At 39.6% G+C, this 12,502-nt stretch overlaps 1 protein-coding gene across 2 annotated transcripts in view; it reads right to left on the bottom strand.

Moving 5' to 3' along the window:
- Window positions 1-12,502, bottom strand: part of PCSK2 (proprotein convertase subtilisin/kexin type 2) — a 113,228-nt gene that overhangs the window by 54,042 nt on the left and 46,684 nt on the right. For both annotated transcript variants that reach the window (XM_063327876.1, XM_063327875.1), the window contains 2 exons: window positions 2,606-2,719; window positions 804-912 (listed from right to left, as the gene is read on the bottom strand). In XM_063327876.1, the coding sequence (XP_063183946.1) occupies window positions 804-912; window positions 2,606-2,719 (223 nt within the window). The remainder of the gene's footprint in view (window positions 1-803; window positions 913-2,605; window positions 2,720-12,502) is intronic.

Genomic DNA, 12,502 nt, shown 5'->3' with positions numbered 1-12,502 from the left:
AAGCTAAGTCCCACCTCTGTGGGATCAGTGAAATTGCTATTTCTCATGACACCAATATACAGATGTCTGAGTCTACTTTCTTACTTCCACAAAATCCTTGTCTTAGGAGTAAGCAGATGAGGAACAGAAATAAATGAGGACAGATCTCAGCTGACCCTAGAAAACATACGTGGATCCAGACATTTTATTTATTTTTAATCTTATTCAGTTGCCATAAAAGGAAAACATTCAAAATTTAGACAAAAGAAAAGTACTGAGAGACTGCACAGAATTGGTGTACTTCATCAAGAAACCCATAGGCAGAACAGCTGCGACTTCAACTGTACCTTTTCTCTTCATCCTCCCTGAACTTAGCCTCAATTTAGTAATATATTTAATATGCAGGTCTTTATTGACATTCAGCATGGAAGTGTTTAATTATTTCAGCTGTCAAATATGACTTTGAGAATAATGTAACTCAGAAAATGTTTTCTTAAGTACTTTTTGCACAGCAATTACGTCCCCCAGTCAGTGCCTACAGAAGTCAAGGGGAGTCTTTCCTTTGGCTTAATGGCCATTACAGTGTGCCCTGGAAGATACGTAAGTGATAATTGCAAACTACTTTTAATGCTTGGGTAGCCATGTTTCAGTATCCCTAGTGAAGACTTTATAACATATTTTCCCTGAAGATCTCAAAGTCTTTATGGAGGTTAGTAATCTCAGCACTATAAGCAATCCATTATTACTTTTTAATCTTTTTTTGACTTGCATTACATGGAAAAAGAGACTTAAAAATACTAAATTAGCAGGCAGTCTTCACTTACCATCATCCATAATTCCTATGGTAACTCCCTTCCCTGTATATCCCAGCTCCCATGCTTCAGCTACGTTAAGGTCAAGTCCAGGAGTCCCATCTGCTTGACCAGTGTTAATCTAATACATCAGTCAAAAAGAAGAATAGCTTTTTTACTTGATAGACACGTTTCCACAGCCACTGAATTTTGCTTTATATCTTTGTGCGTATCTTTGGTATGGAAAATATCTCCTATTTGCTGGGAGTACAGAGCCTCCAGAGGAGTATGTAATCATATCTACTGCAATAATGCAGTGGTAAGATGAAAAAAAACCCAAACCAACCCTGGATAAATTCACTTCTTTGCGGTTTACAAGATTTGATTAAACACCAAATCTTTTGGATCCAAAAAAGGACATTTCTACTTAAGCAGCAGGTCAATCCAGACAAAAGTTAGACCAGTGGATTTTACAGAGGACTTTTTTATGCGCAGGAAATGTTTTTTTTTCTTGAAAGCAGGGATCTACTGAAATTCAGGTCCACTGGGTTTAGTACCAGAAATTCATTCTTTGTTAACAAAATTAGCCCTGCTTTAAGCAGGACGGTTCACTAGATGAACTTCAAGGGTCCTTTCCAACCTTGTGTGTGTATGATTCTGTGATTCTGCAGTATGGGCAATCCCCTGTATCTTCAGGCATTACTCATGTTCACCAACCTCTTATGCAAATTTCTCAAGTTTTGAGGGAAAAGTAACATGGCTTTTGCTGTTCCAGATGCAAAAATTTTCAATTTTGTGTCAGACACATCTCATTTCAAAACGCATTTTACCGTACTTTGTAATTTAAAAACTATAAATTTATACCTTCATAAAAAAATTGTTATTTTTATCACTGCAAAATTTTGATTGAGGTACCACAAAGAAATGAATTAATCCACACTTTAGTTTATCATCTCATCAAGGATGAAGTCCCATCTAATGTGCTAATGTGTGCTAAGTGCTAATGTGCACTCATTCATCTGAAAACTCTTGTTTTAGAAAAAAAAAAGTCATATTGGATGGATTCATAAAGCATAAGTCATGGATTAAAAGGAAAGAAAATAAGAAACACTACCCTTAAGCAAAAAGACCCTTCTTAAGTGAACAAGGCAGTACTACGTTTATTATTTCATCGTAAATAGGTTGCAACATTAAAACTGACCAAAATTACTTTATCAGCTTCTTAAATAGAAAAATATCATTTTGGCTACTTTTGTGTAAAAATGTAATCTTTCTTTTATGACTAAAGACTTCTCGCTATAAAATATGACACATTAAAAATGAAACAATTGAGCAAAATATTAATTTCTTTTGACACTAGCTTAAGTCAAAAGTCATCAGTTTTCAGCTGTTCTGCTTTTGACAGAAGAAAATCAATTAATATTCAAATTTCCATAAGAAAAGAAAAATCTCAACTTTTTCTAGCCAATGCACCAGAACTTTTTGTTATATTTCTGTAACAATGTTTTACCTGGCAACAGCTCAAAGACATGATTCATATGCAGTTTTAGGGGTCACACCAGCACACCAGGAATGCCCACAGGACACCAATATATTCTCTTTCAAGCCTTCTAAGGATCTTTCCGTTGACTGAAAGGAAATTTAGCTCTTGAAATATGCTGGGTCTTCCCAGCGTAAAAGAGGTACAGTTAAAAACAACAGGACAGAGCCTTGGGTCCATTCCCAAGTTCTTGTGATATATTTGGAAAGGACTCTTACAAAACATTGCAATAGCACAGAATGCATGAATGCCAATTATTTAGTTATGATTACTGTGATTTTCTTTCAAAACTTACTAGGTACCATTGCTTCGTAAATAAAGGATCATTCATGTTGATGTCGATGTCATTGATGTCTCTGTATCCTCGCTTCCTTCTGCTGAAGCCTTCCTGTTGCACAGCTTTCTTTACCTGGAAAGGTTAATTTTTACAGCTTTAGCTCAACATTCTTAACCACAGATACAAAGATTTTTTTAGCCTTGTTTTCATGACAGATAAAGATTATGAAATCACATTATTTGTGTCTGTGTAATTCATTTGCAACTTCTAAACCTGTGGCTGATTTCAGTCCAAATTTGCAAAGACGTGGAGAGCTAGCTCAAGGACTGCTATGATGGCTATGTGGAGAAGAGACACTCAGAAGTGTCCCACCTAGTGGAACGCTACAGCTTGAACACGTTTCAGATACCTGAGAATTTGCATAAGAAAGAGCCCCTATTCAGGTATCATTAGTGTCATGGATCTTCTTGCCCTACTCTTCTTTTTTATAGCCACCAATATCAAAACATTGCTGTTATTAGAAGCTAAAATTATTTAACTAATTCCCAATATGTCACTGTTCCAAGCTGCAGGCATTTGATAAAATGAGGATGCAGATCTCAACCACACTTCCACTTTTTCAGATTTTTCTTCAGGGCATTTTTGGAATATTAGATAGCCTTTCCTGCCAAAGAGATTTGCTGGGAGAAAAATATCTGGGGTTGTGTGCTTTCATCATACTCCCGAGTTTCTCAAAACCACATCTTGTAGAGCTATCTACTTTCAGGGATTATCCTCGCAATAAATAAGTGATAAATACAATGGCATGAAAAACTAGATGGCAAAAAAGCCACTAAACCAGCTAAAGTGTAAGATATCAAAATACCAGTTATGAAACACAAGTAGCCATAGTTTTTTAGGTATCCTTTCCTTTATGAATAGCAAATCCACAAAAAACATTTAACTAAGGACTGTAGATAACAAGAAAAGTTAGACAAACAAATATCTTTGGAGGCAGGAACTACAAATGTCAGACCATAATCATCTTATTTGTACCCATGTAAAAGAGCGCTCCTGAAGGAGATTACTGAACAGTTATAACTGTTGTTGTAATATGTGCTAACGTATTCCTACACCTTGCAGAAGTGCTGTCAAGTTTGGCATGCTCTTTTTGTACCCTTTAGCTTAACACCTGAAACCAAGATAGCATAAGTCCCAGCATTTAATTAGAAATAAAAAAAAAAAAAAATATAGCCCTCTTCATCAGAGGAATACTTAAAACCACGAACTGAGTACACCTTGAGGTGCAGCAAGAAGGCAGCAAAACCCCTAGTGCTTCCTTAGGCATTTTCTTGAAAAATATGCATGGTTATTAAATAAATCTAGTAACTCAGAGAACCACTTCTTGTGTGGCTTTGGCATTTCTGATTAAGAAGATGCATACAGGAGTTACACCGCTGTGTTGCAATAACTCATGTAGTGTCAGTCAAAATCAACAGCAGAGAAATTAATCCAAAGGCTAAATCGGATCTCAGGTCAGCTGAGTCATTCTTGGAGGTGTCCTTCTGTCTCCATTAATTAAAGCAGGAGCCTCAAAAGACAGGGCTCAGTGAGGTGCCTAAGGCTGAGATGAAACCGGGATCTAACTGATGGTGGCTAAAAGCTATTTCGCTTCATTATAAGCCTGAAAACCTAAAACCAATTCATAGTGGGGCAGCGCGCCCTGAAAAGGCAGTATAAAACGTTTCTAAAAATGTACTTGTATGAATTCTAACTCCTTACCTAAAAGTACAAAATGATAAAATTTTGAATTGGTAAGTGCTTTCATTTATACGTGTGTTTTCTGTTGCTTGTGTAGGTTCATTAAAAGCAGAGCAGATTGAAAAAAAAGAAAAAAAACAATTACAAAATAAGCTGGAAAGAGACCAGTGATTAAGTAGGCCCCATAGGTATCTGTAGGTAGGTATCTGTACAGTGTAAAGAAATGTGTAAGCCCGCTATTTGATACCGCTAAGATAAGGCTCAGTGATGCCATGGAGACAACAGAGCAATCACCTGTCATTCTGCGTTCCCCCATTTCCACCCCTGCCTCTCCGCTTGCCACTGCAAACCCCGAGCTGCCACCACAGAAAATAATTATGAACAGAAGCCAGCCGTCAGAGTGATGCCAGAGAAAAAGATTTCATGCGTTCGTGCTCCCACGCGAGCTTGCTGGCTCTGCAGGACCTGCTGCATTAAGGCACTGAATTAGGATTTAGTACAAAAGGATTTCTACTAATTAAAAAGCAATGCTTTGGAGCCCTGGCTTTTCTTTAAGACAACCCAGAGGAAGTGGGGGAGCAATTTGCAGAAATAGCACAGGCTGGTTTCCCTCTTCAGGATCATCTCATTTGGCTGATTTGTTCCATCTTCAAAATAAAATGTAATTTATTTTTTGTATTATATTAGATTACATTATATTATAATTTCCTGGGACAAGGAAATATACCCCTCAAGGAGGTATAACCTCTTCTGAACTAAAACCACTCTGTAGGCTGTTTTCTGAACATCTCCCATGGAGAAAAGGCACACAAGGCACACATCCACAGAGGTAACAGTCTCAGAAATTGAGGCCTCTTTTCCACCACAGAAACAGGGGTTTTTCCTCATGTTCAGTAACGATGGGAACTCACACAATCGCATCCAGAAAAGACTAGGCGCTTCTGTCATGAAACGAGTCGAAAAGTTTAGGTAAGGCCTTGGTAGCTTCTCACTTACATAAGCTACAAATTGCCTCATTGAGTTGCCTCGTATAACCCTGCACAGCCTAAGAACTTGCCTTTCTCCTTATGAAGGTATGTCTAGAAAGCAGTGAACCCAAGATCAGATAACATCCATATATTCCAGAAAAAACAATCCCCAACAGAACCAACTTAGCATTGGAAAAGAATGATGCAAATCCAATTATCTGAGTGGACAACTGCCCATGTAGGGCTTCAGATAGCTGACTCAGGAGAATCCCAGTCTTCTTGCCAATTGGGTATCTGCATCAGAAAAATTATGTTTCTTCCAGAGCTGGAAACTTGTGCTTTCGTTTCTAGTCTAGATCAGGAGAGGGTATGCATCTGATTCTGCTTCTTCCTTATGGTTTTCTTCTTAAAGAAGAGCAGGCCTCCCTGTGGCATCAGTAACATAAATGCATTACGTATCATGTCACAGGTAATATTTTCAAAAACAGATACACAAGAGGACACCTTTGCACATGCAATGGTAGAAGATCATCGGAAAAAATTCTGATGTTAAAACAGCCATAGTCCCATGTACTTATGTCAAGTTCAGAGCTGGAATCCAGCCCTCAATCCACTGCACACTGCAACCTTGTGCCATCTTTTAAATACTTGTTTCTCTAACTGAAACAGGAAAACCAAAATATTCGTAAGACTCAGGCTTCTAATAATAGCATCTCTAAATGATTTGAGCCTGTGAAGCATGATACTTATTAGAACCTAGCGAAGGAACAAGATTTTCTTACTAAAATAGCGTTAATTTTACTGTCTCAAAATTAGGCTTATTTATCAGCAATAACAGCCTTTTGTTTATTTCATTCTTAATTCATTTATTCCTTCTTCGTTAGGATACGGGATTAAGTAGAGAGCAAAATCTGAGCATCTCCTTTATTAGCATGTGACTAAATAATCTAAAAGTTACTAGCTGTGTTGTAATCAGAATGAAGGTCATGGATCAAAGAAGGCAGCCCATGGATGATAAGATCCTTACAAGGAAAAAAGGTTCAAGTATTGATTTTTAATGTACTTATGCATGGCGCATGAAGTGACTTGGATGATAATAAACCAGCAGGATACTGATGCAGAACAAATTAACAAAATAATCAATTGAGTGCAATACTGCTCCAGGAGGGCCAGAAACCACAGCACTCTAACTGCGCTCTATGCTCCTGTGAATGCCAAGATAATCAGCTCCTCATTTTGACAGAACAGGGTTAATTGTACTGGTGAGCTCCTGCAGTTAAATGACTCTGTTACATCGAGCATAAATGACAGATTTACTAAATTATACCAGCGGGTGCGCAGAAGTGTAACAGTACACACAATCCCCAACTTCAAGAATCAAGAACTTCAGAAGAGAAGAATTCGGGCCAAATTCTGGAAGAAAAAGGCAGTCCCACTGACGACATCTAGTAGGCATGGCTTTAAAAAAAAAATATAAAAAAGTAGAAGTGGGATGATCAACCAAAGGAAGCAGCAGTTCTTCTTTCTCTAAAGCCTCAGGGTCAACCCTCCTGAGATGGTCTGAGAACATCCTGAGATGTACCTATTATGGAAATACTGGTCCCATTCACAGAGTCCACGCTTATCACCTGTATCGTCCAACAGCTGCTTGCTGGTAAGCTCTGAAGATATTGAAGAGGAGCACCCACCTCACATTCTTCTACGGTTTTGTTAAAGCCCCAAAGTAACCAGGTTTTGTGTGACTCCACTACAAAATAAAAGGAATAATGCTGACCCTCCTCACCAGCAAGAGGAAAGTACAGACCTACTTGAACTGAAGTCAGATGAACCGAACAAAACTGAATCACTTTTAAATGGCAATAGGGACAGCTCATTTCTGCTACTGAAGCGACAACCTGGAGCGGTGAAGCTGCTAGACTCCATCCAGCCACAGCAATGCAAAGAATTGATGCCTTTTGTCTTAAAGTAGCTGGATTCATCTATTTGATTTCAAACTTTCTGAGCCTGTTTCAAGGCCCAGAAAGAAAGAGCAGGGATGTCAGGGGGCCTGTGCGTGTCACTGACCAAACAATATTTAATAATCAAATAACAACTACTCCTCTCAAGCAAGTGAATAACTTTCAAAAGGTTCTCATGGATCTCTCCCATACATAGCACCAAGTCCCTGTTGTTAACCATAGGTGGATTATTCCTAACAGTCTCCAAGTGCCTCTTCTACCTGTATCCATTAATGCCCAGGAAGTTTTCTGTACAGGGACTTTTCCCCAAGCTTTATTGCCACTTGTTGGCAGGTGCAGTTAAAGCTGCTACAGCAAAGATGCAGCAGCTGTTAAAGCACAAGTCCTTTGAAAATCTAAAGTTTAGCAACACAACCTTCCCAGCCATTTCTAAACAAAGAACAGAGGAAGAAATTTTTTTTCAATTTGAAAGATTTCCTGAAAGTAAAAATGCATCTCTTTCAATCGAAATACTTGTATCACTCTTGTTTTATACATTTTTAAACAGCTGTTTTCATAATGACAAGCATAGACAGCACGAGAACTGCTTTAATTTCTAGGAAGTCATGTCCACTGTAAAATATATCAATTTTTCATTGCTCTTAGCCTTCCCTCTACCTTGCTGTAACTTTTTTTGCTTTGTTACTAGTTGAAGCAGCGTCATTGGATATCAAGGACCTGCTGCTTTTTTTGCTTCTTACACTTAGATGTTCTGGACCAGTTCTAGTTTTCCGCTTTCTCTAACCAACCCCATTTCCCTGCTCAAACATTTCTTAGTTTATATCGACCATCAGCAGATACTAAAGCCTCTGGACACTTATGCTGTCGCCAGTCATCCCTCTTGGGATGTCTTGTTGGTTTACTTGACTCCAGCTTGTGCTCTTTCAACTTTTTTCCCCTCTCCCTGGACATGGCATTGCAAAGTGTCACGTTCCCAGCAGAACAAAACAGGCAAAAAACACTGCACCATTGAACTCTGATGAAAGACTGTTGCTGATTGCCTTGCACAGAAAATCCCAGCATAGTTGGGGCTGCTCACTAACCTCTCTGCAAAAATCACTGAAAATCATAACACCAGAGGTACAGCCATTTAGGAAACTGCCCCAGAAGTTCAGCATCAATCAGACAATAGTAAAATATGAAGGTGAACAGCCTGAACTCAAAGGTTCCACTCAGGCAATTAACCTTTCTTGATGGAAACACAATTTAAAGAACTCGTGTTTCAACCAAGTTCATATTTTTTTTAAAAAATATGCCAGAACTGACTTGCTTCTGCCTTATTTTGTGACCTTTTGTTTTCCTGATATTACTTCAGTGCTTGGTAAATAAGGAGCTTTCAAAAATAAAAGAGGAGGAAAAGAAATCAATATTTTTGTCCATTTAGCAGGCCTCTCACAGTTCAGTGACATTCAGGAAGCAGTGAGTAAAGAGACAAGGAATCAATGTGTAAGAGGAGGCTGCAGATCATATTCAACCTGCTCAGCTAAGCAATCAATAGCGCTTCTCCAGCTCGTACTTTGAAATGCAAGTGAGTTGTTTAGGCTGCAGTGTAAAATGAATGCTGAGTATGGATGGGCTGCAACGGAAAACGCCGATTTGGTAAAATGGAAATTTTCACAGGATCATGCCCTCTTTGACAAAGTTTTGTTGTTTTGGTTTTTTTCCTAAGATAGAATTTATTAAGGGGAAAGACTGAAAAAGATAAAAAGCCTGGGTATCTCGATATGCAGTGCACTGCCTCAAGAACAAGCAGACGGGTTCACACCTCCGCTCTCTCCTCAGTTTGGTATAAGGGCCATACCAGATCTACACTATCACAGGCGCTGGCTATTCTAGGAACTCCGTTCTTATTTCCAATTTTTTCACTGCTTAGACAAGCCAACAAGAGAGCAGGAGCATTTCTGAAATCTTAAGAAGCTTCCAAGGGAATGAAAAACTGCTTCTTATTCTACGTGGAGAAGCTGACATTACACTTTATGGTATATAATGACAGAAAAGTCAAAGTAATTTATATTTCAAACAATGTCTTATTGCAAGGCAGCAGAACAGCCACTTCAGTTACAAAATCAAAGATCTCTGTGGGAAAGAAGTTCTGCGAAGATGGGCTATAACCACATGCATTAGTCTCTCCAGTGGATGTGGAGTGACTGCAAACCACAGGGACACTTTATCAGCAGCTTGTGGGCAAATTTTGCACTCAGGCTGTCTCACCTGTTACACTGGGCCACAGAAATGATCAGCCTCTCCAAATCAATCAGAATAACCACCTCTCAGTGCAGGTGCAAACAACAGCATGCCTGGTGACAGAGAAGCAAATTGGGCCCCATGCACATGAGGCACTATTGCCTGCAGATCCTCCCTTCTTAGCTGCAAAATTTGTTGCTACAAGTCACAGTTTTCTCTTTTCTTACATCCCTTTGGCAAGTACAGCAGATATAACTTGCTTAAAACATCCCGTTTGAAAAAAAAAACACAAAAAAAACAAAAAGCCCAAAACCCCCCACCTTCTCCCTCAACAGTAAAAGTCTTTTCATGGAGGGACCTTCATCTATTACAAAGGCCACCATCAACCTTTGAGGGGACACCCAATGTACCTCTAGGTTCTATTTGCAGCCTCTCCGTGGTATAAAAGGGTTTTAGTTTAAATGGGAATCAGGCCCAGTTCATCTCTAAGATTGCAAACCTTTTGGCATTGAGACTAGCTTTTGGATGTATCTGTGCACTTCAAAGAAGAGAGGTGCTCTTAGTCGTCATTTGTTCATTTATAACTTTGGACCATTTCTTATATTCTTATATTCCTAGGCAGTCTTCCAGCAAAGGACTTTCCTCCTGCTCCACAATAGCTCACTGGTCCTACAAGAAGAGAGGTACTACAGAGTCCACCTTTATATAATCTCCTTTTTAAAGATTCCATTAGTACAGTTGCTGCTTCCACACAAGCGATGAATATCTGATACATCCCAAGAGAACAGGAGTGCTCATAGGCTAAAGATTCCTCTAACTCTGTTGACTTTAAGTTAATTTATTTCATGAAGCAAGTCTCCAGATAAGTGGGGACTGTGGGGAAAATATCACTTGGAGAAAAATCTGTTCAGTTTGGTTTGTTAGGAAGACTTAACCAACAGGTAAAGTTTTTCTCTTTGTTGAAGTGTACCCTTGACTCACACTGATGCAGAAGAGACTTGTAAATGTGTGAATATTTGTGCTAATGCTCAAACACATTTCCAGTCATTAAGTTTCATTTGTAGTAGCTTTACCTCTACCTTCATGTATTCCCTTTCTAAAGATGCCAATTTGCTTTACAGAAATTATGTTTAAGTGTAGTCCATATGGTCAGACTGGAAGTGCCTTTCAATATGCCTGTGTAGGTGTGCATCACCATTTAGGGAAACTGAGTCAGCAGGGGATGAGACTTTAAAGTAAGTCTGCAGCATGCGCTGAAAATAGACACCCTGGTCTCCAAAGTGATTCTGCACTTAAAAGCTGGCTTCTGACCTGTGCTACAACTCATCATACTTCCACTTCATTCTCCACAGCCTCCTTCCCACTCAAATTTCATCTAATAGCTCATCATTCACCTTGAAACATCTGTTTGGAAAAACATAATACACGTTTTTCTCTCATGGAATTGCTGGCATGGATTATCTCCTTCCCACGTTAACAGTAAATACGCCATAACGTCCCACTCATTGAAGAGCTGCATGTTGCCCTGCCCTTTATGTGATTTATTTTGCTTTCCATGTGTACATATTCCTTTTCAAAGCACCTTCTAAGTCAAAAACCCAAACTTTTTTATATAGCTGCCCCCAAGCCTGATGACAGTGTTCAGTCACAGTAACCACGGTAGGAGCTGTTTGGGGTTCCTCTCATGCAGCGGGGCTTAGAGTAAAAGTTTACTTCGGTTTCCCCTGCCATTTATGGCCCTTCCGAGCAGATGGGCCCTGCTGGATCCAGTGGCAGGGAAACATTTTCCTGCTAAATTGTTGCCAGAATCTCAGATGAAGAGCAGCTTCCCAGAATAAAAACTAGGAGGAAAGGCAGGCAGAGTAATGTCAATGCCATTATCCTACATGCAGCGTATGAACCAAGATGAAAAATCAACTGGATTTAAAATCATTTAAGAAAGTCTGAATTCAGTTACTTAAAACTAGCTGTGGGTCCCCAAAATCTGGACTCATGGGATGACAGTGAAGAAAAGGTTGGTTCCACCACACAGAACCCAGGCTCTCTCAAACCTAGGTTCAGAAAGGGGACAAGTGCCTTTTGATTTCTTTTTCCTGGATGTGAGTGCCCTACAGAATATGATCCTTCTCTTCTGTAACCTATTCTACACCGTCATTGTTCAAAACAATTTTTCCTGTCCCTACTTCTTCTGCTCTGTGAGCAAATGACGCAGTTTGAATTTGGGGAGACCACCTGCCAAAGAGGCATCTCTTTCGGTTAATGTGGAAAGAGGCACCTCTGCGCAGGCCGAGGAAACCATCACCAATGGGCACTTACTCTTCTTGCGGCATCCCCTGCAGTCTCTGCTCTGAGTCAGGTCCCCGCTGCACCACGTAGGCAGGTTGCCAGCACTGATTTCTGCCCACTGCTGTCAACACCTCCCCAGCCAGGTGGTAATGACATCTGCAGAAGGCCCATTTAGCTTTAATAAAAAACAAAGCCTATTTTTACAAAGCTGCCTGCCTGGAGTGATATAGCAACAACTGCCAGAAAGTCTAAGCTTATTCTAATATTTCAAACCTGCAATACTTAAACTTCAAGGTTCGCATGAGCGGTAGTGATATATTAGCAAGCCTTTCTTGTCCATTTTTAACGCCTTCAGAGCTCTGTTGTTATCTCAGTGGAGATGAGATATAGAATTGCAAACCACTGATCTTCCTAAAGTGCTGCCTGGTGGGAATTACATGGGCTGCACAATGTCTTCTCTCAGGAAATTTCATAACTAGAAGCCAGACACAAAACAGAAGCCAATCTTATGACAGAGGGAAAACCGCAATTATGCCGCTGCTCACATTCACGTATCTGCTCATGCACCCACCAGCCAAGTGGTTGTTTATAGCACAGCTACTTCTTTATTCTATTACCATAAATACACTGGACAGAAAAGACAAGGGAACTTGCTCCCATGCATGCCTTTCCCAGCCCAGTAGGAAGGAACTGATGATTTGTATCGATCAGGCTGTAGACCGTAAAAGTTGCAATTGCAC

This window comes from Chroicocephalus ridibundus, chromosome 3 (assembly GCF_963924245.1).
Source record: "Chroicocephalus ridibundus chromosome 3, bChrRid1.1, whole genome shotgun sequence".
Lineage (NCBI taxonomy): Eukaryota > Metazoa > Chordata > Aves > Charadriiformes > Laridae > Chroicocephalus > Chroicocephalus ridibundus.
Note: the sequence above shows the minus strand (reverse complement) of the source record. Positions and strands in the feature narration are given on the sequence as shown.